The 26,767-nt window shown below is 38.6% G+C and overlaps 1 protein-coding gene across 1 annotated transcript in view; it reads right to left on the reverse strand.

Annotated features, from left to right (window-relative positions):
• Positions 1-26,767, reverse strand: part of GCS2alpha (glucosidase 2 subunit alpha) — an 87,648-nt gene that overhangs the window by 38,723 nt on the left and 22,158 nt on the right. The window contains exons 6-10 of the mRNA XM_069836271.1: positions 25,547-25,648; positions 20,347-20,596; positions 16,898-17,037; positions 15,107-15,294; positions 13,511-13,749 (exon numbers count right to left, since the gene is read on the reverse strand). Of these exons, the coding sequence (XP_069692372.1) occupies positions 13,511-13,749; positions 15,107-15,294; positions 16,898-17,037; positions 20,347-20,596; positions 25,547-25,648 (919 nt within the window). The remainder of the gene's footprint in view (positions 1-13,510; positions 13,750-15,106; positions 15,295-16,897; positions 17,038-20,346; positions 20,597-25,546; positions 25,649-26,767) is intronic.

Here is a 26,767-nt window from a genome sequence, read left to right on the forward strand (position 1 = left end):
ATGACAGGAAAAGGAAAATTCACTGTGTCCATTCTTCGTAATCTCTCCATGCTGGTGTCTACCCTAGCAGTATGCACAGTGCCTACATCAAACAGGAATTATACACGCAGAGAAAGATGCCAGGAAAAGGAAAATTCACTGTGTCCATTCTTCGTAATCTCTCCACGCTGGTGTCTACCCTAGCAGTCTTAACAGTGCCTACATCAAACAGGAATTATACACGCAGAGAAAGATGCCAGGAAAAGGGAAATTCACTGTGTCCATTCTTCGTAATCTCTCCACGCTGGTGTCTACCCTACCAGTCTTAACAGTGCCTACATCAAACAAGAATTATACACCCAGAAAAAGATGCCAGGAAAAGGGAAATTCACTGTGTCCATTCTTCATAATCTCTCCACGCTGGTGTCTACCCTAGCAGTCTTAACAGTGCCTACATCAAACAGGAATTATACACGCAGAAAAAGATGCCAGGAAAAGGGAAATTCACTGTGTCCATTCTTCGTAATCTCTCCACGCTGGTGTCTACCCTAGCAGTTTTAACAGTGCTTACATCAAACAGGAATTATACACGCAGAAAAAGATGCCAGAAAAAGGGAAATTCACTGTGTCCATTCTTCGTAATCTCTCCACGCTGGTGTCTACCCTAGCAGTATGCACAGTGCCTACAGCAAACAGGAATTATACACGCAGAAAAAGATGTCAGGAAAAGGAAAATTCAATGTGCCCATTCTTCGTAATCTCTCCACGCTGGTGTCTACCCTAGCAGTATGCACAGTGCCTACATCAAACAGGAATTATACACGCAGAGAATGATGCCAGGAAAAGGAAAATTCACTGTGTCCATTCTTCGTAATCTCTCCACGCTGGTGTCTACCCTAGCAGTATGCACAGTGCCTACATCAAACAGGAATTATACACGCAGAGAAAGATGCCAGGAAAAGGAAAATTCACTGTGTCCATTCTTCGTAATCTCTCCACGCTGGTGTCTACCCTAGCAGTATGCACAATGCCTACATCAAACAGGAATTATACACGCAGAAAAAGATGCCAGGAAAAGGAAAATTCACTGTGTCCATTCTTCGTAATCTCTCCACGCTGGTGTCTACCCTAGCAGTATGCACAGTGCCTACATCAAACAGGAATTACACACGCAGAAAAAGATGCCAGGAAAAGGGAAATTCACTGTGTCCATTCTTCGTAATCTCTCCACGCTGGTGTCTACCCTAGCAGTCTTAACAGTGCCTACATCAAACAGGAATTATACACGCAGAAAAAGATGCCAGGAAAAGGGAAATTCACTGTGTCCATTCTTCGTAATCTCTCCACGCTGGTGTCTACCCTAGTAGTTTTAACAGTGCTTACATCAAACAGGAATTATACACGCAGAAAAAGATGCCAGAAAAAGGGAAATTCACTGTGTCCATTCTTCGTAATCTCTCCACGCTGGTGTCTACCCTAGCAGTATGCACAGTGCCTACATCAAACAGGAATTATACAGGCAGAAAAAGATGACAGGAAAAGGAAAATTCACTGTGTCCATTCTTCGTAATCTCTCCATGCTGGTGTCTACCCTAGCAGTATGCACAGTGCCTACATCAAACAGGAATTATACACGCAGAGAAAGATGCCAGGAAAAGGAAAATTCACTGTGTCCATTCTTCGTAATCTCTCCACGCTGGTGTCTACCCTAGCAGTCTTAACAGTGCCTACATCAAACAGGAATTATACACGCAGAGAAAGATGCCAGGAAAAGGGAAATTCACTGTGTCCATTCTTCGTAATCTCTCCACGCTGGTGTCTACCCTACCAGTCTTAACAGTGCCTACATCAAACAAGAATTATACACCCAGAAAAAGATGCCAGGAAAAGGGAAATTCACTGTGTCCATTCTTCATAATCTCTCCACGCTGGTGTCTACCCTAGCAGTCTTAACAGTGCCTACATCAAACAGGAATTATACACGCAGAAAAAGATGCCAGGAAAAGGGAAATTCACTGTGTCCATTCTTCGTAATCTCTCCACGCTGGTGTCTACCCTAGCAGTTTTAACAGTGCTTACATCAAACAGGAATTATACACGCAGAAAAAGATGCCAGAAAAAGGGAAATTCACTGTGTCCATTCTTCGTAATCTCTCCACGCTGGTGTCTACCCTAGCAGTATGCACAGTGCCTACAGCAAACAGGAATTATACACGCAGAAAAAGATGTCAGGAAAAGGAAAATTCAATGTGCCCATTCTTCGTAATCTCTCCACGCTGGTGTCTACCCTAGCAGTATGCACAGTGCCTACATCAAACAGGAATTATACACGCAGAGAATGATGCCAGGAAAAGGAAAATTCACTGTGTCCATTCTTCGTAATCTCTCCACGCTGGTGTCTACCCTAGCAGTATGCACAGTGCCTACATCAAACAGGAATTATACACGCAGAAAAAGATGCCAGGAAAAGGAAAATTCACTGTGTCCATTCTTCGTAATCTCTCCACGCTGGTGTCTACCCTAGCAGTCTTAACAGTGCCTACATCAAACAGGAATTATACACGCAGAAAAAGATGCCAGGAAAAGGGAAATTCACTGTGTCCATTCTTCGTAATCTCTCCACGCTGGTGTCTACCCTAGCAGTTTTAACAGTGCTTACATCAAACAGGAATTATACACGCAGAAAAAGATGCCAGAAAAAGGGAAATTCACTGTGTCCATTCTTCGTAATCTCTCCACGCTGGTGTCTACCCTAGCAGTATGCACAGTGCCTACATCAAACAGGAATTACACACGCAGAAAAAGATGCCAGGAAAAGGGAAATTCACTGTGTCCATTCTTCGTAATCTCTCCACGCTGGTGTCTACCCTAGCAGTCTTAACAGTGCCTACATCAAACAGGAATTATACACGCAGAAAAAGATGCCAGGAAAAGGGAAATTCACTGTGTCCATTCTTCGTAATCTCTCCACGCTGGTGTCCACCCTAGCAGTCTTAACAGTGCCTACATCAAACAGGAATTATACACGCAGAAAAAGATGCCAGGAAAAGGGAAATTCACTGTGTCCATTCTTCGTAATCTCTCCACGCTGGTGTCTACCCTAGCAGTTTTAACAGTGCTTACATCAAACAGGAATTATACACGCAGAAAAAGATGCCAGAAAAAGGGAAATTCACTGTGTCCATTCTTCGTAATCTCTCCACGCTGGTGTCTACCCTAGCAGTATGCACAGTGCCTACAGCAAACAGGAATTATACACGCAGAGAAAGATGCCAGGAAAAGGGAAATTCATTGTGTCCATTCTTCGTAATCTCTCCACGCTGGTGTCTACCCTAGCAGTCTTAACAGTGCCTACATCAAACAGGAATTATACACGCAGAGAAAGATGCCAGGAAAAGGGAAATTCACTGTGTCCATTCTTCGTAATCTCTCCACGCTGGTGTCTACCCTAGCAGTCTTAACAGTGCCTACATCAAACAGGAATTATACACGCAGAAAAAGATGCCAGGAAAAGGGAAATTCACTGTGTCCATTCTTCGTAATCTCTCCACGCTGGTGTCTACCCTAGCAGTCTTAACAGTGCCTACATCAAACAGGAATTATACACGCAGAAAAAGATGCCAGGAAAAGGGAAATTCACTGTGTCCATTCTTCGTAATCTCTCCACGCTGGTGTCTACCCTAGCAGTTTTAACAGTGCTTACATCAAAAAGGAATTATACACGCAGAAAAAGATGCCAGAAAAAGGGAAATTCACTGTGTCCATTCTTCGTAATCTCTCCACGCTGGTGTCTACCCTAGCAGTATGCACAGTGCCTACAGCAAACAGGAATTATACACGCAGAGAAAGATGCCAGGAAAAGGGAAATTCACTGTGTCCATTCTTCGTAATCTCTCCACGCTGGTGTCTACCCTAGCAGTATGCACAGTGCCTACAGCAAACAGGAATTATACACGCAGAGAAAGATGCCAGGAAAAGGGAAATTCACTGTGTCCATTCTTCGTAATCTCTCCACGCTGGTGTCTACCCTAGCAGTCTTAACAGTGCCTACATCAAACAGGAATTATACACGCAGAGAAAGATGCCAGGAAAAGGGAAATTCACTGTGTCCATTCTTCGTAATCTCTCCACGCTGGTGTCTACCCTAGCAGTCTTAACAGTGCCTACATCAAACAGGAATTATACACGCAGAAAAAGATGCCAGAAAAAGGGAAATTCACTGTGTCCATTCTTCGTAATCTCTCCACGCTGGTGTCTACCCTAGCAGTATGCACAGTGCCTACAGCAAACAGGAATTACACACGCAGAAAAAGATGCCAGGAAAAGGGAAATTCACTGTGTCCATTCTTCGTAATCTCTCCACGCTGGTGTCTACCCTAGCAGTCTTAACAGTGCCTACATCAAACAGGAATTATACACGCAGAAAAAGATGCCAGGAAAAGGGAAATTCACTGTGTCCATTCTTCGTAATCTCTCCACGCTGGTGTCTACCCTAGCAGTTTTAACAGTGCTTACATCAAACAGGAATTATACACGCAGAAAAAGATGCCAGAAAAAGGGAAATTCACTGTGTCCATTCTTCGTAATCTCTCCACGCTGGTGTCTACCCTAGCAGTATGCACAGTGCCTACATCAAACAGGAATTATACATGCAGAGAAAGATGCCAGGAAAAGGAAAATTCACTGTGTCCATTCTTCGTAATCTCTCCACGCTGGTGTCTACCCTAGCAGTCTTAACAGTGCCTACATCAAACAGGAATTATACACGCAGAGAAAGATGCCAGGAAAAGGGAAATTCACTGTGTCCATTCTTCGTAATCTCTCCACGCTGGTGTCTACCCTAGCAGTCTTAACAGTGCCTACATCAAACAGGAATTATACACGCAGAAAAAGATGCCAGGAAAAGGGAAATTCACTGTGTCCATTCTTCGTAATCTCTCCACGCTGGTGTCTACCCTAGCAGTCTTAACAGTGCCTACATCAAACAGGAATTATACACGCAGAAAAAGATGCCAGGAAAAGGGAAATTCAGTGTGTCCATTCTTCGTAATCTCTCCACGCTGGTGTCTACCCTAGCAGTCTTAACAGTGCCTACATCAAACAGGAATTATACACGCAGAAAAAGATGCCAGGAAAAGGGAAATTCACTGTGTCCATTCTTCGTAATCTCTCCACGCTGGTGTCTACCCTAGCAGTCTTAACAGTGCCTACATCAAACAGGAATTATACAGGCAGAAAAAGATGACAGGAAAAGGAAAATTCACTGTGTCCATTCTTCGTAATCTCTCCACGCTGGTGTCTACCCTAGCAGTATGCACAGTGCCTACATCAAACAGCAATTACACACGCAGAAAAAGATGCCAGGAAAAGGGAAATTCACTGTGTCCAATCTTCGTAATCTCTCCACGCTGGTGTCTACCCTAGCAGTATGCACAGTGCCTACATCAAACAGGAATTACACACGCAGAAAAAGATGCCAGGAAAAGGGAAATTCACTGTGTCCATTCTTCGTAATCTCTCCACGCTGGTGTCTACCCTAGCAGTCTTAACAGTGCCTACATCAAACAGGAATTATACACGCAGAAAAAGATGCCAGGAAAAGGGAAATTCACTGTGTCCATTCTTCGTAATCTCTCCACGCTGGTGTCTACCCTAGCAGTCTTAACAGTGCCTACATCAAACAGGAATTATACACGCAGAAAAAGATGCCAGGAAAAGGGAAATTCACTGTGTCCATTCTTCGTAATCTCTCCACGCTGGTGTCTACCCTAGCAGTTTTAACAGTGCTTACATCAAACAGGAATTATACACGCAGAAAAAGATGCCAGAAAAAGGGAAATTCACTGTGTCCATTCTTCGTAATCTCTCCACGCTGGTGTCTACCCTAGCAGTCTTAACAGTGCCTACATCAAACAGGAATTATACACGCAGAGAAAGATGCCAGGAAAAGGGAAATTCACTGTGTCCATTCTTCGTAATCTCTCCACGCTGGTATCTACCCTAGCAGTCTTAACAGTGCCTACATCAAACAGGAATTATACACGCAGAAAAAGATGCCAGGAAAAGGGAAATTCACTGCGTCCATTCTTCGTAATCTCTCCACGCTGGTGTCTACCCTAGCAGTCTTAACAGTGCCTACATCAAACAGGAATTATACACGCAGAAAAAGATGCCAGAAAAAGGGAAATTCACTGTGTCCATTCTTCGTAATCTCTCCACGCTGGTGTCTACCCTAGCAGTATGCACAGTGCCTACAGCAAACAGGAATTATACACGCAGAAAAAGATGCCAGGAAAAGGAAAATTCACTGTGTCCATTCTTCGTAATCTCTCCACGCTGGTGTCTACCCTAGCAGTATGCACAGTGCATACATCAAACAGGAATTACACACGCAGAAAAAGATGCCAGGAAAAGGGAAATTCACTGTGTCCATTCTTCGTAATCTCTCCACGCTGGTGTCTACCCTAGCAGTCTTAACAGTGCCTACATCAAACAGGAATTATACACGCAGAAAAAGATGCCAGGAAAAGGGAAATTCACTGTGTCCATTCTTCGTAATCTCTCCACGCTGGTGTCTACCCTAGCAGTTTTAACAGTGCTTACATCAAACAGGAATTATACACGCAGAAAAAGATGCCAGAAAAAGGGAAATTCACTGTGTCCATTCTTCGTAATCTCTCCACGCTGGTGTCTACCCTAGCAGTATGCACAGTGCCTACATCAAACAGGAATTATACACGCAGAGAATGATGCCAGGAAAAGGAAAATTCACTGTGTCCATTCTTCGTAATCTCTCCACGCTGGTGTCTACCCTAGCAGTCTTAACAGTGCCTACATCAAACAGGAATTATACAGGCAGAAAAAGATGACAGGAAAAGGAAAATTCACTGTGTCCATTCTTCGTAATCTCTCCATGCTGGTGTCTACCCTAGCAGTATGCACAGTGCCTACATCAAACAGGAATTATACACGCAGAGAAAGATGCCAGGAAAAGGAAAATTCACTGTGTCCATTCTTCGTAATCTCTCCACGCTGGTGTCTACCCTAGCAGTCTTAACAGTGCCTACATCAAACAGGAATTATACACGCAGAGAAAGATGCCAGGAAAAGGGAAATTCACTGTGTCCATTCTTCGTAATCTCTCCACGCTGGTGTCTACCCTACCAGTCTTAACAGTGCCTACATCAAACAAGAATTATACACCCAGAAAAAGATGCCAGGAAAAGGGAAATTCACTGTGTCCATTCTTCATAATCTCTCCACGCTGGTGTCTACCCTAGCAGTCTTAACAGTGCCTACATCAAACAGGAATTATACACGCAGAAAAAGATGCCAGGAAAAGGGAAATTCACTGTGTCCATTCTTCGTAATCTCTCCACGCTGGTGTCTACCCTAGCAGTTTTAACAGTGCTTACATCAAACAGGAATTATACACGCAGAAAAAGATGCCAGAAAAAGGGAAATTCACTGTGTCCATTCTTCGTAATCTCTCCACGCTGGTGTCTACCCTAGCAGTATGCACAGTGCCTACAGCAAACAGGAATTATACACGCAGAAAAAGATGTCAGGAAAAGGAAAATTCAATGTGCCCATTCTTCGTAATCTCTCCACGCTGGTGTCTACCCTAGCAGTATGCACAGTGCCTACATCAAACAGGAATTATACACGCAGAGAATGATGCCAGGAAAAGGAAAATTCACTGTGTCCATTCTTCGTAATCTCTCCACGCTGGTGTCTACCCTAGCAGTATGCACAGTGCCTACATCAAACAGGAATTATACACGCAGAGAAAGATGCCAGGAAAAGGAAAATTCACTGTGTCCATTCTTCGTAATCTCTCCACGCTGGTGTCTACCCTAGCAGTATGCACAATGCCTACATCAAACAGGAATTATACACGCAGAAAAAGATGCCAGGAAAAGGAAAATTCACTGTGTCCATTCTTCGTAATCTCTCCACGCTGGTGTCTACCCTAGCAGTATGCACAGTGCCTACATCAAACAGGAATTACACACGCAGAAAAAGATGCCAGGAAAAGGGAAATTCACTGTGTCCATTCTTCGTAATCTCTCCACGCTGGTGTCTACCCTAGCAGTCTTAACAGTGCCTACATCAAACAGGAATTATACACGCAGAAAAAGATGCCAGGAAAAGGGAAATTCACTGTGTCCATTCTTCGTAATCTCTCCACGCTGGTGTCTACCCTAGTAGTTTTAACAGTGCTTACATCAAACAGGAATTATACACGCAGAAAAAGATGCCAGAAAAAGGGAAATTCACTGTGTCCATTCTTCGTAATCTCTCCACGCTGGTGTCTACCCTAGCAGTATGCACAGTGCCTACATCAAACAGGAATTATACAGGCAGAAAAAGATGACAGGAAAAGGAAAATTCACTGTGTCCATTCTTCGTAATCTCTCCATGCTGGTGTCTACCCTAGCAGTATGCACAGTGCCTACATCAAACAGGAATTATACACGCAGAGAAAGATGCCAGGAAAAGGAAAATTCACTGTGTCCATTCTTCGTAATCTCTCCACGCTGGTGTCTACCCTAGCAGTCTTAACAGTGCCTACATCAAACAGGAATTATACACGCAGAGAAAGATGCCAGGAAAAGGGAAATTCACTGTGTCCATTCTTCGTAATCTCTCCACGCTGGTGTCTACCCTACCAGTCTTAACAGTGCCTACATCAAACAAGAATTATACACCCAGAAAAAGATGCCAGGAAAAGGGAAATTCACTGTGTCCATTCTTCATAATCTCTCCACGCTGGTGTCTACCCTAGCAGTCTTAACAGTGCCTACATCAAACAGGAATTATACACGCAGAAAAAGATGCCAGGAAAAGGGAAATTCACTGTGTCCATTCTTCGTAATCTCTCCACGCTGGTGTCTACCCTAGCAGTTTTAACAGTGCTTACATCAAACAGGAATTATACACGCAGAAAAAGATGCCAGAAAAAGGGAAATTCACTGTGTCCATTCTTCGTAATCTCTCCACGCTGGTGTCTACCCTAGCAGTATGCACAGTGCCTACAGCAAACAGGAATTATACACGCAGAAAAAGATGTCAGGAAAAGGAAAATTCAATGTGCCCATTCTTCGTAATCTCTCCACGCTGGTGTCTACCCTAGCAGTATGCACAGTGCCTACATCAAACAGGAATTATACACGCAGAGAATGATGCCAGGAAAAGGAAAATTCACTGTGTCCATTCTTCGTAATCTCTCCACGCTGGTGTCTACCCTAGCAGTATGCACAGTGCCTACATCAAACAGGAATTATACACGCAGAGAAAGATGCCAGGAAAAGGAAAAGGAAAATTCACTGTGTCCATTCTTCGTAATCTCTCCATGCTGGTGTCAACCCTAACAGTATGCACAATGCCTACAGCAAACAGGAATTATACACGCAGAGAAAGATACCAGGAAAAGGGAAATTCACTGTGTCCATTCTTCGTAATCTCTCCATGCTGGTGTCTACCCTAACAGTATGCACAGTGCCTACATCAAACAGGAATTATACACGCAGAGAAAGATGCCAGGAAAAGGAAAATTCACTGTGACTATTCTTCGTAATCTCTCTACGCTGGTGTCTACTGTTGAACCACGAAACAGGATATCACTCCAGTGAAGATGAAGAAAGGTGGTGGGGAGAGGACTGCATTGTATTTCACTGCCTTGTATAAAACTGTTTTCGAAATATCTGAATAAATGCCAACTTATACATAATAATCTGTTTTTTTTTTATTTCTAGTCTAGCATAACATTATTTAGTAAAATTCTTTCCTTTTAATCAAACATGACGTCAGTCAAGTCACAACTATAGCTGTACTAGAGACTGAACACAACGCATGCCACAATCGCTGTACAGAGTAGATATAAAGTGACTATTTGCAGTCTACTGAGACTGTACCAACGCCAAGAACTTCCAATCAAGCACCTTAAAATCAAAGTGTTAGGTGAAATTAACATTGCAGAGATATGAGAAGGAGCGTGTACTGAGGATGCTACCTATTTTCATGATAGTTAAACATTTCCACCCCTCAATGTACATTTAAAGTTAAGCAAAGAAAAAACTCATCTGTTTTAATAAATTGTCTTGTCTGATTTACTGCAAACAGTACAATATATAAGTGGAAGAAGAAGTCTTCTGTGCAAGATAAATTTACTTCGCACACACACAAAGCCTAGTAGGTGAAATGAGCAGGTCAGTGCAGTGTTCGTTGACAAATTGCAGATCGAAACTTTATTTCTGGACTTGTCTGCAGGTCTCTAGACTTCGAGATATGTTTGACATGAAACAAAGGAACTTCGTTTGGTTGAAAAGAAACAATTTTATTATCCATTAATTTTGACTGGAGGTTCTTTTGCTCCTAGAAATCAGGGGCGTATTTTGCGGACTACCGGGGCTACCAGCGGTAGCCCAAGGAAATTACAAATGAAAAAGTTTATAATATAACATAATGTAATAAATTTGTATCATTAGTTTTACCATAGTAATTAAAATTAAAGTAATTGTTAGATTTACATGCGCTCTCTGCTCTCGAAAAGAAACAAGTTGTCAAGGCGGCATCGCTGGAGAAACCGCTTGCTACGTGAGGTAGCCTGTGACCGTTTCACTCACGCTGTCCTTCGCACAACTGCCCGTCCCCCCCACTCCCTTCTGTTTCCATCGTGCACTGTAGGCGGGCGAGTTGCCGCTCTCGTGATCGGTTTCTTCGCAGGCGCGAAGCAGCAATATGCTTAGTACACTAGCAATTGAATGTGATTGTGTTCTTGCAGTGCATTATTTTAAATCTGTGATTTGTTCGAGTGTCTAAGAGTTATATTAATTGTGAATTATTAAGTTTTTAATTTCCCAATTAAGTGATATTGTGAAAAATATGGCAGAACAAGTTTCTGGAGAGGTTTGTGTTGAAAATGGCTGTGTAATAGAAGGTTTATTAAAAGTGCCTTTTAACAGTCGTACATAACAACGAGAAAGTTGAAATTGTGAAAATGGAAAGACCAACTCCTGAGTTAAATTTGTCCATGGACATAAAAGAAAAACAGCGAGAGTACACACGCCATTTCACTTCAACATCATATGGTAAGTGGAATTGGTTGTGTGGTAGTTCTAAACTGTCTAAACTATTTTGCTGGCCATGTTTGTTATTTAGCCGCGAAACTAATGTGTGATCAAAAGAGGGGTTTTCTAATATGAACTCCCTTCGAACGGCAGTCCTAGAATACGACAAATCAAAAGCTCATATTTGTAGTAGCATGAACTTTGCAAACTTTGGGAAGACAAGAATTGATTTACAGCTAGATAAGCAAAAAGCTCTACACATCAACCAACACAATGCTCTTGTGAAAAAAAAAAATCGGGAGATTTTACTGCGTCTTATTAACGCAGTCTGCTTTCTAGGAAAACAAGAATTGGCTTTTCAGGGTCATAACGAGAGTGTGGAATCAGACAATATACGAAATTATATTGAATATTTAAGTTCCTTAAGTGAATTTGACCATTTACTGGCCAATCATCTTGAGAGTTCAACAGTATTTCGTGGTAATTCTCCTGCAATTCAGAATGACTTAATATTTGCTATAAGTGGGGTTATGATAAAGAACATAAAACCTTTTGTGGCCATTGTTGTTGATGAAACAAATTACTGCTCTAATCAGAGTCAATTGCCCACTGTTTTAAGATACGTCGACAATACTGCCAATGTTCAAGAACAGTTTATAGGATTCACAAATGTCAGTTCGGACAAAACTGCTGCTACTTTGTTTCAGCATGTGGAAGGTGTTACAGCAGAATACAATGTCGGCAATAAGTTAATTGCACAGACATACGATGGTGCTTCAGTTATGGCGGGAAATATTAATGGCTTAAAAACAAAAGTTCAAGAAAAGTATCCTCAAGCACTATTTGTACATTGTTACAGCCATGTTCTCAATTTAGTTTTGCAACAAACTACTTCATCCATTCCAGAATGCCGCATTTTTTTCAAAACACTGTCGGGTTTAGCTGCATTTTTCTCATCATCTCCTAAAAGATCAGAAAACTCAAGAAATTTATGAACAAGAAACTCCCAAAAGTAGCACCAACTAGATTGAATTTTACATCTCGGCTTGTAAATACAGTAAAGGAATACAGAGAAAAACGGACTGCTTTCTTTAAAAATATCATTTGTAATGACTCGGAAGAAAACTGGGATGATGCTGTAATTGTGCAGGCTCAAGGATATTTGAATTTTTTCGCACAGTTTCAGAATATATTTCTTCTTGAAGTCTATGCTAGAGTGTTCGCACATACAGATGTGCTCTACAATATTCTTCAACAAAAAGTCAAGACATAGCATACTACTTGCAAGAGGTATCAAAGTTAAAAAAAAAAATACTATATCCGAGTTCAGACGTAGTGGGTTTCCGTCCATATGGAGTAATATGGAAAATGAACATTCTTCAGCCAATACAATGGAACCACCATTAAAGCGAAGAAAAGGAGATGATGAATTGAAATACAGGCAGCTGTATTACAGCATACTAGATCGTATGCACATGGAAATTACTGACAGATTTTCTGATTATGGAAAGCTTCAGTTCACACATCTTCTAGATTCTCAAAAATTTTCTGCTTATAGAGAAAACTTCCCGAATGAAGCACTAAACAAATTATTTCAGTCCTATAACAGTCACTTTGATCAAGTATGTTTGAAAAATGAATTAAGTGTAATATATTCAGCAGAAGTCTTTGATTTTTCGAACAAACCTATCCATGAAATATTATCTGCCATATATGAAAACCAGCTGAACCAAGTTATTCCTGAAGTCCTTAAATTGGCAACATTAATTCTGACAATACCAGCTACGTCAGCATCGGTAGAAAGAACATTTTCTGCGTTGAAGAGAATAAAATCCTACTGTAGATCAACTCATACACAAGAACGTTTATCCGGCTTGCCACTAATATCCATTGAAAAGTCATTTCTACAGAAACTTTGCAAGTGGCCCAACTGTAATTTCAATGACGAAGTCATCAACGTATTTTCGTCCCAATCAAGACGTCTGGAATTCACATAAATATGTAAGGAATTTTATTATAGGGATTTTAAAATATATTTTGTGTAATAATAGGGTCAGTGGTAGCCCAAAACCTTTAACCAGTATATGCCACTGCTAGAAACTTATTACTTTTTGTTCCCTTTCAAAGAAGTTAAGTCAAGCAGGTTAAAAAGCCACCACCCTGAATGGAGTTCATATCACAATAGGCTATTATGTAAGTCCAAGGACAAGCTGATAGTCATTTGACCATCAAAGACAATGTACTCTTGTTGTCACAAGTTATTCTGAACCTTTCATAGAAAGGAAGCGAGGGGAAGTGAATGACTTAGTAGTACTGTAGTTATGAAACCAATGATCCAACTTTATAGTTATTTTAAACCATCACTAATTAGCTAGCAGTTAAGACAATTTTTCAAACTCGAATAGCTTGCAATGTATTTGTGATTTACGTGATTGTGAACACCTCTAGAATATACTTACATGGAGTAAACCATAAATATTGTGAATGTCACGATGTTCCCATCCTCCATGATGAACACAATCTTTGTGCATTGTGACTTCTGGCCCATTAAACACTGAAGGCTCATTCATATCATTCCAAATGTAGAGATCTGATGTTGAACCCTGGTAGTTCTCAAGCAAGTATCTGGAGGACAGGTAGCTGCGAACTTCTGGGTTCAGAAGATCCAAGTAGCTGGAAGATCCTGGCCAGCACCAACCTGCAACCCACAATTTTCAGTGTGTTATTTTTTTCTTCTCCAACAGTACATACTTCGATTCTCGTCACTGACCCTAGTATACACCTTTATTAGTAACATGCCGAAGATCACTTTCACACTTGCCTGCCGGTCTGGAGTTGCGCTCAAGCGCGAGTTCTATTCCCGCTTGAGCTGATTACCTGGTTGGGTTATTTCCGAGGTTTTCCCCAATCATAAGACAAATGTCAGGTAATCTACGATGAATCCTCGGCCTCATCTCGCTATCACCAATTGCATCGACGCTCGGCTTTAAAATTTGAAGCTTTAGGTGTTATTGCCAATTCGGCGGTGTTATTTTAAAATTATATATAGGTATAAGCCAGTTTTATAATTCTGGCATGAGGTATTAAAAAACTTATGAGGGGTATTTTCGGCATCAATTTTCAGTTTTTACAATTTATATAGATTTTCATTTAGTGACAAAATGGAGGGGAAAAAAGTAAAAAAGTATAATAAGGATGGTTACATTTCAAACATTAATGTAAATATGAATACAGCAGGGAGGTGCAGAGAAGTCGTTTGAAATTCCCGCCATTTTTTGTAAATGTGGCACTCCACTCGTGGCTGCAAGAAGCTTTTTTGACAGATTAGACTTAATCCGGCTTATATGCCCCTCTCTCCTACTATAGCCCTCTTGTTGAGTATGCAGTATTTTTTTTTCTAATGGCGAATACTTCACTGTTCGTCACTCATCTATATGAAGCTGTTTTGTTGTCATTAAGTAAAATGATGTCATTATTCAGTAACCATTTGTAGATTGTTTCCATATTGATTTGAAGGTCCATTATTCCATATGTGATGTTTACTGTTAAAGTCACCAACTATGATAAACTTACAGCTTACAACTGAATAGACTACAGTGGACTTTATGTTGTCAGCAAACAGCTGGATACATTAAGAAGATTGATCTTTATGAAGCCAGTTGTGTAGAATAATTTACCGATAGAGTTGTTGCCAGGATGCGCTACACCTGGTCTAAGCTACACCTGCTATTATATTAGATGATGAAGACTTGCTGGGATGCCGAAGGGGAACTGAAACTCCTACAGAAAACTCGTGTTACCTGGACCATGGGCTTGCCCAACACACGTTATAAATTGGGTTTATCCCAGGGAACGAACCTGGGTCCACAGGATTATGAGTCCAGTACTCTAGCCATTAGACCACTGTGGTGGTTCAGGAGCATTAATATTGAATCTTGTATTCTCCATACATTTAATAATGAGAATTTTCTGGCCCCTTCATTTACAGAAAATAAAAAATGCCCCTGCATATTTATTACTTTGGTACATGATGCAAGAAACTAAAACTAGCATACCTTCAAAAACTTTGCCATCCTTTGTTTTCACATAATAGTCATTGTTTTCCGCATCATTATGTAGGAAATAGCTTGCATCTCTCTTGATATGAGGATCAACAATTGTCACCAATTTTCTGCCCTTAGCTGTCAAATTATTAACCATGTCCATAGGCTGAGAGAATTTTATGGAATCCCATGTAAAGTACCTGGAACAGAACAATTACGTGTTATAAATTACAGCACCTTAGGATTTCCTGAACAGCCAGCAAATTTAAAAATAAAATTGTTGTGGCTCAAAAATAAAATATTACATTTATTTATTTATTTATTCTGGTGTAGTTAAGGCCATCAGGCCTTCTCTTCCACACCACCAGAAATACAAATACAATAACAGAAATAAGAAGGAAACAAAAACACTAAAAACAAAGTAAAGCCACACAAAAATATACACAGGTTGCAGGCACACAAACTTTAAATGAGTGATTAAGTATCATAATTAATTGTATCCTAACTAATTAACATAAACAAGAAACTTGCAATTTTAGTCTAGATTAAAAAAGAAAAAAACACACAAATCAACACTTCTAGCAATACCTAAAAAGCATTAAATAAGACAAAATTTTCCAATTTAATTTGGATTGTGATAAAGTCCGGCAGTCCCTGACATCATTAGGTAACAAATTCCAGAGGCGAGGTATTTCTACAGTGCAGGAGGATGAGTATAAAGACGTTCTATGACGAGGGATAGAAAGAAGTGCTTGATGCGGTTTCGAAGAGTTGTAACCAATTGAAAGCATGATAAGAGATAATTCGGAGTAGAAGTATTCTAAACAGAAGAGACAGTGAATGTATTGTTCTTCGTTCCTTCAGACGCACCCATGAAAGTAACTGGAAGGAGGGTGTTATATCGTCAAATTTACGAGTATTGCAGATGAATCGTATGCACACATTATGAACACGTTGTAGTCTCTCAGCTAAGCGTGAACTTACATTAGTTAGTCTGCTACTTACAGACCTGTTACTAAATCTACGTATTACTCTGTGAAAAGATTTATTAAATCTACATACTTAGACTTCAACAAACAAAATTTGATAACACAATCCCAAGGGAAAAAATGGAACTCTCTGCATCAAAATCCACAGTTCATTCCCGATTTACCACGAAAATCGTCTGTAGCTGCATTTAGTTTGGCAACAGGCCATGATTGTTTGGCCAAACACCTGCATAGAATTGGAATATATCAGTCCCCTAACTGCCCATTGTGCAACTCAAACCAAGAAATGGATTCGGAACACCTCAAAATCTGTGCTTCAGTGGCTGGCCATGATAATATCTTTGAAAAATATTGGAGTGCAAGAGGTCAAATGACTTTATTGTCAAACGCCTGGCATTAGAAAACAACAACATTAGTTAGTAAGGAATCGCAATAATCAAAATGGGGCATTACAAGCCTCTGAATAAGATTCTTTTTTAGACTAAGTGGTAGAAATTCTTTCATATGAAACAAGGAGTGAAGGTGAGAAAATATTTTTTTGCAAGTGTGTGTTACTTGAGTGTTCCAATTTAGATCGCTATCCATAAAAATGCCAAGGTTTTTAACTATTTCTCTGTACTTGACAATAATCCCATTCAATATTATATGTGGTATAGTACTACTATCAAGAGTGCTTCGTAGACATTGTACTTGTATAAAGTACAATTTTTAAATCAAAGAAACGATATCCTCATTGCATTCTGTAAAAACAGCAAGATGTTAGATTATTTATGTATGTGAATTGCTCTTTTAAACATAAAAATTGTAAACGTACTTCTTATTATCAGTGTGCTCAATATCCAGCCACATCACATCATTGGGGATGTCATATTCGTCAAACTTGTTGTCCACATTTCTCACATCATCCTGGTCATTGTAATTCCATCGGCACTGGTGGTGACCCAAGGCAAAATACTGCAATAAATAAAATGCAATTGATTCACTGTAATCTATATATATAATTTGAACTGGTAATGGAAATTACGGGAAAATGGCTGAACGGATTTTAATGAGTGACCCCTCATTTTCATGCCTGGCATCCAAAGTTTTTCGGAAAAGTAGTGGTTTTCAGTGAAATGTCAATTTTCCTACATAAATTTCCTATTTTCCAAAATCCATCTCTTGTCAGTTTTGAGAACTAATTTTATTGAATCACGGCCAACTTGATTGAATTTCAGAACAAAAAACACACTACAATAAACAATAGGCTATTACACGAAGGCCATGACTTGCAGGATTGCCGACATATTTAGAGCTCAATTCAATTTGTTATTAAAAACTGATTCTGCAGTGTATAATTTTCTGAGTACAGCTGTGTATTGGATATTCAAATCTACGAAACTTGAGGTGGTTTGATGACATTATTACCATTAGAAATTAAATATTATTATAGTTAATATCATGATGCATCCATTTTTCATTAATTGTACATAATATTGATGCTATATTGATGACATGAAAGTGAAACGTTTTGAGTTTATGTAAGTAAATGTAGAGAATATCTTAATTTAGATCTTCATTTCTTTAATTTACTGATTGGCTGCTATATATAACTACAAAACTTAAGATAATAATATTGTTATTAAAAATTAAATATTTTTATACTTATTAACCTGGTGGAGTTGGGTCTTTTTCTTATACTTAATGGCGGTGTAGTGTAGATATTGATATGTGTCATTGTCTTCAGTATTGGCTCGAGAGAGCGGAAAAATTACAGTTCTTAAGGAAAGATAAAAAGGTATTACTGATAAAATAAGAGGCCTAGAAAATTTTGTAGTCTCCAGATCATTTCAGCAAGATCTCTTAGTAGGATAAAATGATTTTATGCTCTACATTTCAAGTTCTACATGCAGCAGCTGTACGAAAATGCTATTGTTCGAAAGCTTAGCAAACCTGACATTTTTTTAACTTTTTCCTACATCCACAATGACCTGAAATAGCTACTGCTATCGTCATGGTATTGATATTTGCGTTTTTGCGTTGAAACTCAAAAACTGAAGTTGGATAGGTTCAAGAAAAAGTATTTGGCCTAAAAAATCCATTCAGAGGGAGTATGTTTCATTATTATGGAAGCAAATAACTATCAAAAAGACAAGTATTCTTCATTGAAAATAAATCTGAAAAATTTTTATTTGAACATCTAACGAACTTAGTTTGCAGCAGCATTTGCTGCACAAGCCACTAGTATAAGTTAAATCTTCAGTGGCTGACCATGATAATATCTTTGAAAAATATTGGAGTGCAAGAGGTCAAATGACTTTATTGTCAAACGCCTGGCATTAGAAAACAACAACAAATCTAATACAATGAAACTTCCCAACAGCGGACACTGCCAGGGTAAAATTAAATGTCCGCTATTTAGAAAATCGTTAGTATAGGCCTATATACAGTACATTAAAATTTCTCATACATATTCAACACTATATTTTACAGTACAGTACAGTAGACAGTAGATTGTTTACAGTATTCATTCAGAGAGAAATCGTACCAGTAAATGTTTTGTAAAGGAAATGAACATCACTAACCTGAGTTTTTCCCACATTAAACTTGTGGCCAGCTCACGAACACTTAATTTCTTCTTCTCACTATGCTTTACAATATCCACTTTCTCTTTTAGTGACGAAAGTTTACGTTTTTGTGACATTTTTAATGTGACTGTACTTCCGAACACTCAACTTGACAAACTAAGAAAGTACGGACTGCTCACGTACAGTATCACAACTAACAACTGTGCTGCTTACCTTCAATAAAGTGCAAGAACGTTCAAATGCACGATGATTGTTGCAAAGAATTCAGTTTAATTTACAATCGTCTTTTTCTTTCTGTTTTTTCTTTCTTTCACGCTGTCCGTTATTTGGAAGTTTTAATTGTTGTTCGAGATACATTTCAGTGTCCGCGTCCGTTATTGAGAATGTCCGCTATTTGGAAGAATTTTATCATAAGGGCCAATGTTATTTTGCAGGGGAATTTTAAAATGTCCGCTACTGAGAAGAGTCTGCTATTGGGAAGTGTCCATTAAGGGAAGTTTCACTGTAGTATTATGGTCAAATCATAAAGTCTTTTGAAGCAATTTATATTAAACTAGTGGCTTGTGCAGCAAATGCTGCAAACTAAGTTCATTAGACGTTCAAATAAACATTTTTCAGATTTATTTTCAATGAAGAATACCAGACATTCTGAAAGTTATTTGCTTCCATAATAATGAAAGATACTCTCTCTCGAGCCAATACTGAAGAGAACCACGCATATAAATATCTACACCACACCGCCATTAAATATATGAAAAAGACCCAACACCACTTGATTAATAACTATAAAAATATTTGATTTTTAATAATATTATTATCTTACGTAAGTTTTATAGCTTTCAGTAACATATACTATATAGCCACCACTCAGTAAAATATAGAAATCAAAATCTAATTTAAGTTATTCTCTACATCTACTTATATAACCCCAAAACATTTCACTTTCATATCATCAATATAGCATTAATATGTATAAGTAATGCAAAATAGTCAAATCATGGCATTAACTACAATAATATTTCATTTCTAATGGTAATAATGTCATCAAACCACCTCAAGTTTTGTAGTTTTTAATATCCAATACACAGCTGTACCCAGAAAATTACATACCACAGAATCGAACCTGTATATTATTTTTAGTAAGTTAAGTTTTTAATAACCAATTTAATTTGAGCTCTAAATATGTCAGCATTCTTCCAGATCATGGCCTTCGTGTAATATTGTTTACTGTAGTGTGAGTTTTGTTTTATTCTGAAATGCAATTAGCTAGTTCTCAAAACTGACGACAGATGGATTTTGGAAAAGAGGAAAATTATGTTGAAAAATTGACATTTCAATGAAAACTACTATTTTTCTGAAAAACTTTGAGTTCCAAGCTTCAAAATGAGGGGTCATTTATTAAAATCCGTTCATCCTTTTTCCCGTAATTTCCATTACCAGTTCAAATTATATATATATATATATATGAACAATTCCTTCTTTACTTACACCCAAAATTATTATGATGAAGAATGGGTAGAATGGTGGCTTAGTGGATAAAGTGTCAGTACGTAGAGCTGAAAACCCAGGTTCAATTCCCAGTGCTGGAGAGAATTTTTCTCCGTTCTACCCATTCTTCACCATGGTAATGCAGAATTCCTGCACGGAAATATCATATGTACTTCAGAGATTTGCGTGGACGAAGCAACTGTGGTACCTGAGGTAATGGAGCAGGGCCAGTAAGTTTGATGTATTGTCTGAATACATCTTTCGGCTTTGGACCAAGCATGAAAAACGTGTCTATGATTCCACTCTCAGACATGAAGTGGGAGTCGACTTGTGGAGCTGGGGCTGATCCAGACACGAAGTTCACTATCGAGGAAACCACATTCTGGTCTGAGGTGCCCAAGATGTCTACCCATGTCTCAGCTGCATTCATCCAGAAAATTCCGACAGTATTGGTAGTACTGTGAAACAAAAATTGATTTCATTATTTTGTCCATAACTTTCCGTGAAATTAAGTAACAATCACGTTATGATAATGATGATGATGATAATAATAATAATAATAATAATAATAATAACTTATTTTTCTACGTGTAAGACGCTTTCCTGTACAAGATGAATTTTTTTTATTGGGTTATTTTACGACGTTGTATCAACATCTAGGTTATTTAGCGTCTGAATGAAATGAAGGTGATAATGCCGGTGAAATGAGTCCGGGGTCCAGCACCGAAAGTTACCCAGCATTTGCTCGTATTGGGTTGAGGGAAAACCCCGGAAAAAACCTCAACCAGGTAACTTGCCCCGACCGGGATTCGAACCCGGGCCACCTGGTTTTGCGGCCAGACGCGCTGACCATTACTCCACAGGTGTGGACATACAAGATGAACCTCAAAATTAAAGCAACTTACAGAAATAAATATGAAAACTCCCAAGCATCTCCTTTTCTCCATATAGATTTTGCAAATCTGTTCTACCTCTAATCTACTGTTACTTTTATGCCAACCTAAAAATTCACTGCTACATTTCTAATTGTTCTTCAAATGATATTTCAATATTCTATTCCTTTATTCATTTATTATGCACAATGGAATTCAAGAAAGGATATCAGGCAAGGGTAAATGTGACCAAGGATGAGAATGGTGACTTGTTTGCAAACTCATTCAATCCTGAACAGATGGGAAAAACATTTTGGGAAACTACTAAATGCACGTAAGCCAAGTGGAAATGATCGAGATAAAATTCAAATACAAACTGTTGAGCCATTTATACCCGAACCACAATTTCTGTAGTCGAAATTGCAATAGGAAAGCTGAAAAAGTACAAGTCTCCAGGTGTTGATCAAATTCCAGCAGAAATAGAAGAGGGTGGAAGCACATTATCTAGCGAAATTTATAAACTTCTGCTTACTACTGTATGTGGGAAAAGGAAATTGTACCAGAACAATGGAAGGAATCCATAATTTTATCTAATCTTTAAGATGGGGGAAGAGACTAACTGTAGTAACTTTCGAGGAATATCACTTTTATGCAAATCTGGCTTTCAGGCATAGCTCCCTGTGAAGCAGATTTGAATAATTTCAAGGGGTATCGATCTCGGGACCTTTGGCCACAATTCAATTGAGGTGTGTGAATAAAAAAAAATTGAGACAGTGTCAGGTGTAATCCCTGGGTAGTTCAGTCAGTAGAGCGTTGGTGCACTCAGCCAAAGGTCCCAGGATCGATACCCGGCCCCGGAACAATTTTTCCCTTGAAATTATTGAATATCACTTATGGGATGATTATGATGAACTCAGTACATTCCAGAAAAAAAACTGTGTATTTGAAGACCCTGCATTGAGCAAAATTATGTTTGTTTGAAAATTAACGTAACACATAACGAACAATGGAAGAATTTTTGTCCCTCTTCTAGTGTTGCTTAAATTTCTATGAATTGTAAATCTAATTTTCTTCTTTTTTTTTTATGTTTCCTATCCAAGACACAGGGAAAAACTGATCACACTTCAAATGCTTTCAAACAGACTGGTGCATAATTTTTCACACTTCATTTCAAACTAAGGTACTGCGAACTCAAAATTAAATAATAATGCATGCCACCAAAAGCCCTTGAATATAAACCAGTGCTTCAGAAACAAACACTCCAATCGTGCATATCACAATGATATTTGGATAATCAATGTAATTAAAGCATTATCAAACCTCGGATGACTTCAAATATCAGCACTTCACAAAAATGGTTGCAATCCATTTGCAATGTCTAAAATAAGAACAAATGTAAATTAAATAAAATTATATTCACTGACAGTACAGCAATCAGCTCTCAAATAATTTAAAAGTGATATGAAAATAAAAATAAGAAGTTAACAACCGCACTAAAACATAGCATCCACTTATTTGAAATTGCTATCAGTAACATGCTGCCAAGCCACCAGCGTAGCTCAATCGGCTAAGGCATTTGCCTGCCGATCCAGAGTTGCGCTTGGGTGCGGGTTCGATTCCCACTTGGGCTGATTACCTGGTTGGGTTTTTCCGAGGTTTTCCCCAACCGTAAGGCAAATGTCAGGTAACCTATGGCGAATCCTCGGCCTCATCTTGCCAAACACCATCTCACTATCACCAATCCTATCGACGCTAAATAACCTAGTAGTTGATACAGCGTCGTTAAATAACCAAGTTAAAAAAAAAAGCATGCTGCTGTAAATAACTGGTTTCCATTGCTGCGTCAGAGTCTTATAAATCATTCCAAATTGATTTTCAAGCTGGAGACCAGAGTTTAAAACCTTGTGAAGCCAAGTGGAATTTGTGCTGACCAGGCAATGTCAGGGCAGTTTTTTCCAGGATAACCAGTTTTAAATTCAAACTCATCCTTAGAACCAGCACAATAGTAATTACTGTACCAATGCACCAACCAAGACACCAACTCCACAGGAGCCTAATAGTGAATGTTTTATTATAAGAAACCCCAATTTGGTGCCGATGCTCAGTACAAGCAACATGCTACTGCCATATTGTGAGAAAATAACATGCAGTTAATTGTTGTCTAAGAAAATAAAGTAATTCTACCAGATTCTTGGATCAATCACTAATCTAAAGGAATAACGTGATCACTCTTTCTTTTTTTCCCTTTGCTTTTCATTGAATATTTTCCACTACGATGAATATTAATATTATAACTATAAATTAAACAACTGAAGGGATTATGGTAAAAAAAAAACGCGAGCGCACGCACGCACACACAAACCACCCTCTCTCTCTCACCTTAACAGTAAGTGGAAAGAGTCAAATGATCAAAGCATAAAAAAACAGACAGAAGTATGCCAGACAATGCAAAATTGAAGTGGATGAGACAACACAAAAATGATACATTTGTCAACTGTTAGGTTAGTGCACACAGAATCAGGCATGAAGCGACATTTTGTCTGATGGTACTTGTCAGAGTGCTGCATTGGAGTTAAATCGCTCGCTTGAACTCGGTCGAGTGTCGCACCCTCGAGTGAGATACGATCGGTCGTGATACGCTCGTAATAAATAGAAGCACAGTACAAGGTCATCTCACCGACATGTCTTATCTCGTATGGAAGGCGACAGATAAGATACACATATGTTTTGCTCACACGGTAAAAATAAGGCTTTATTTTCTGCGTTTATGACAAACGTTTAATGGAACAGTCAATGGAACGTACCAAAACAGGAACATGAAGTTATAAATAAAATAGTATGAAAAACTTCGATATACAGTTATTATTGCTAATTAATAATTATTCAATATTTGATTTACTACATATATAATATGATAGATCCATAAATAGTGTTCCGCCTAAATACTGCGACAATGTAGAAACGTTTTACAAAATAATATTGATATAGCAGTAGATTAATAACAATATTAGTACAGAGATAACGTCACAGAAAATATAATAAAACAAATAATCATGCTGCACAGCTGTTACAGACGCAAAGATTGATACACTAATTATTATTATTATTATTATTATTATTATTATTACTACTACTACTAGAAAACTTGATACAGTTCTTGCATTATCGTGATTGTGTTCTCCGTTTATAACAATTACATTTACATCCAATGACATCTATCAGATGTGGCAAAAACAAAATCACTCCTGTGTGGAAAAAAAAAACATTTACCTACAACATTTATATTACATTTTAAAGCAAGTTTTGTAGTTGTACTATGGAGAGGTTAGTTAAACAATGCAAAGTTCTGAAATGATAAACATCTATGATGTTACTACACAGTTCATCACTGTAACAAGAATGAATGTCTAACGCTCGGCTTATACCGTTCGAGGATTTATCGCTCGTGACAATTTTACCCATCATGCATGTGTGCTACCTATTGGATTATGCTATGAACTACTTGGCGTTCGAGCGAAAACGTCCGATGCAGACCTCTGGTACTTGTCTCCCGTTGATTTCTTATGGTGTGATGCACACAGAATCAGACATGGCATTACAGCCGCGAACAGACACAAGGAGACAAGAGAGACAACATCGAATGACAGCTTGAAGTTCGTCGCGAGGAGACTGTCTGATAGCTGCAGTGTACTGCACATGCGTTAGTAGTGGCTATGACTGCACACTTTCACTATCTACAAATACTATCCTTGACGCCATTTCCTAGCCTAGGCCAGTTTTCCAAACTCACACAGCCAGAAAATCAGTTGTCGTGAGCAGACAGTGTTAAACTGTCACGAGGCATTGTAAAGCAAAACATCGCGTCACACCACGATTCTGTGTGCACCCGGCCATAGAGAGAAAGATTTTATTAAATTCATCAGCCCTCCAGTGAGGGTGACCACAAGGATCCTGAATACAGAACAGTTACATTATTCTGTAAGTCATTAGTCAATTAAGAAAAAAAAAACTAAATTTGGATTTGGGATTTGCTTGATGTCAAAATATATATTGACAAAATTATCTTTCTTTAAAATATGAATGATATGTAAAGAGTTCCTAAGAATTTGTGATAGGATATTTCGTATTTGAAAGACTTCGAATTTTAATTTCACTAATAGTTGGTAGGTAGACATAAAAAAAACTTCAATACGAAAAAGGTTAAGAAAAACAAAAACTACTGCTTGGAATCCACAAGACAGTTTGTATTAAGTAACAAAAATTTGAAGTCCTTTCAATGTAGCAGCAAACCATGATGTCATGAGAACTTGTAACAGAGAACAACTGAAATGTTAACATAATTATGGTACCACACTTGTAAAGAAACTCTAAACTGTCCTAAGTCCGTGCATAATGCAAATTTATTTTTAATAATGTTTATGAAGCATTGTTACTAAATCAAATTAGTAATTTAAAATATCAGAAATGAAGCATAACTTTTTCATATTCTATTACAAATGCACGTGACTATTTGTTCCACCCTCTACACATACTCACCCATGAGCCAAGAGTACAGGTACAGAACCATAGAGAGCCATTCCATTATTGAGTTCATATTCAAATACATCTAAGTTGTACAGGCGGTAAGGATCTGTGCTTCTGAAAAAGTGCGGGAAAAAAAACTTTGATAAATTTACAATCACAAACAACATAAATGACAAACTACTGACAATGGGGCTAAGAGGGATGAAGTTACAGGAGAATGCAGAAAGTTACACAACGCATGCATTGCATTCTTCACCTTAGGAACATTAAATCCAGACGTTTGAGATGGGCAGGGCATGTAGCATGTATGGGCGAATCCAGAAATGCATATAGTGTTAGTAGGAAGACCAGAGAGAAAAAGACCTTTGGGAGGCCGAGACGTAGATGGGAGGATATTAAAATGGATTTGAGAAAGGTGTGATATGATGGTAGAGACTGGATTAATCTTAATATTAAAGATTTTTTTATTAATTTGTCCTACAGAATAATATCTGTAATATTGACAATTGATATTTGAGGAGAAAAATTTGCTCTGGCACTGGGGATCGAACCCGGGTCCTTGGTTCTACATACCAAGTGCTCTGATCACTGAGCTACGCTAAATTCAATCCACAGCACCGGATCGAACTGTCCTCCTTCAATGTTTTCCTTTTGGCCTGACTCCAAGTTAGGCATATATGAGGAGCATCGTTTCAAAACGTATTAAGTCCCCCAGTGGACGAAATTAAATTTGTTACTTTCTATATTCCAACCCACTTAGCTTTTATTGATTTCATAAAAGCTTTTGATAGAGTTGATAGAAATAAACTTTTAGAGATTTTACGCTATGATAATGTGCCAAACCAAATCATTCTCTCCATTTATAATTTATATCAACAAAATGAAATTGCCATAAGAACTGAAAGCGGAACTACTAGCTGGACTTCCATCAACCAAGGTGTTAGACAAGGGTGCGGTCTTTCCCCTCTGTTGTTTATTATATATATGAACCATATTTTATACATTTGGAGGCAAAGTCATCATGCTGCAATTCAAATTAATCGAAACACAGTTCTCGATACACTAATGTTTGCCGACGATCAGGTTATTATCGCTAAAACAGAGGATGCTTTACAAAGAGCCATTTATAATTTGCAAATAATCGCCTCTGATTTCAATATGGAAATCTCAAAAGAGAAAACAAAAGTCATGGCATTTTCGGGAGAGAACCCAATTCCAAGTAAGATCATGATA

Source organism: Periplaneta americana, chromosome 9 (genome assembly GCF_040183065.1).
Source record: "Periplaneta americana isolate PAMFEO1 chromosome 9, P.americana_PAMFEO1_priV1, whole genome shotgun sequence".
Classification (NCBI taxonomy): Eukaryota; Metazoa; Arthropoda; class Insecta; order Blattodea; family Blattidae; genus Periplaneta; species Periplaneta americana.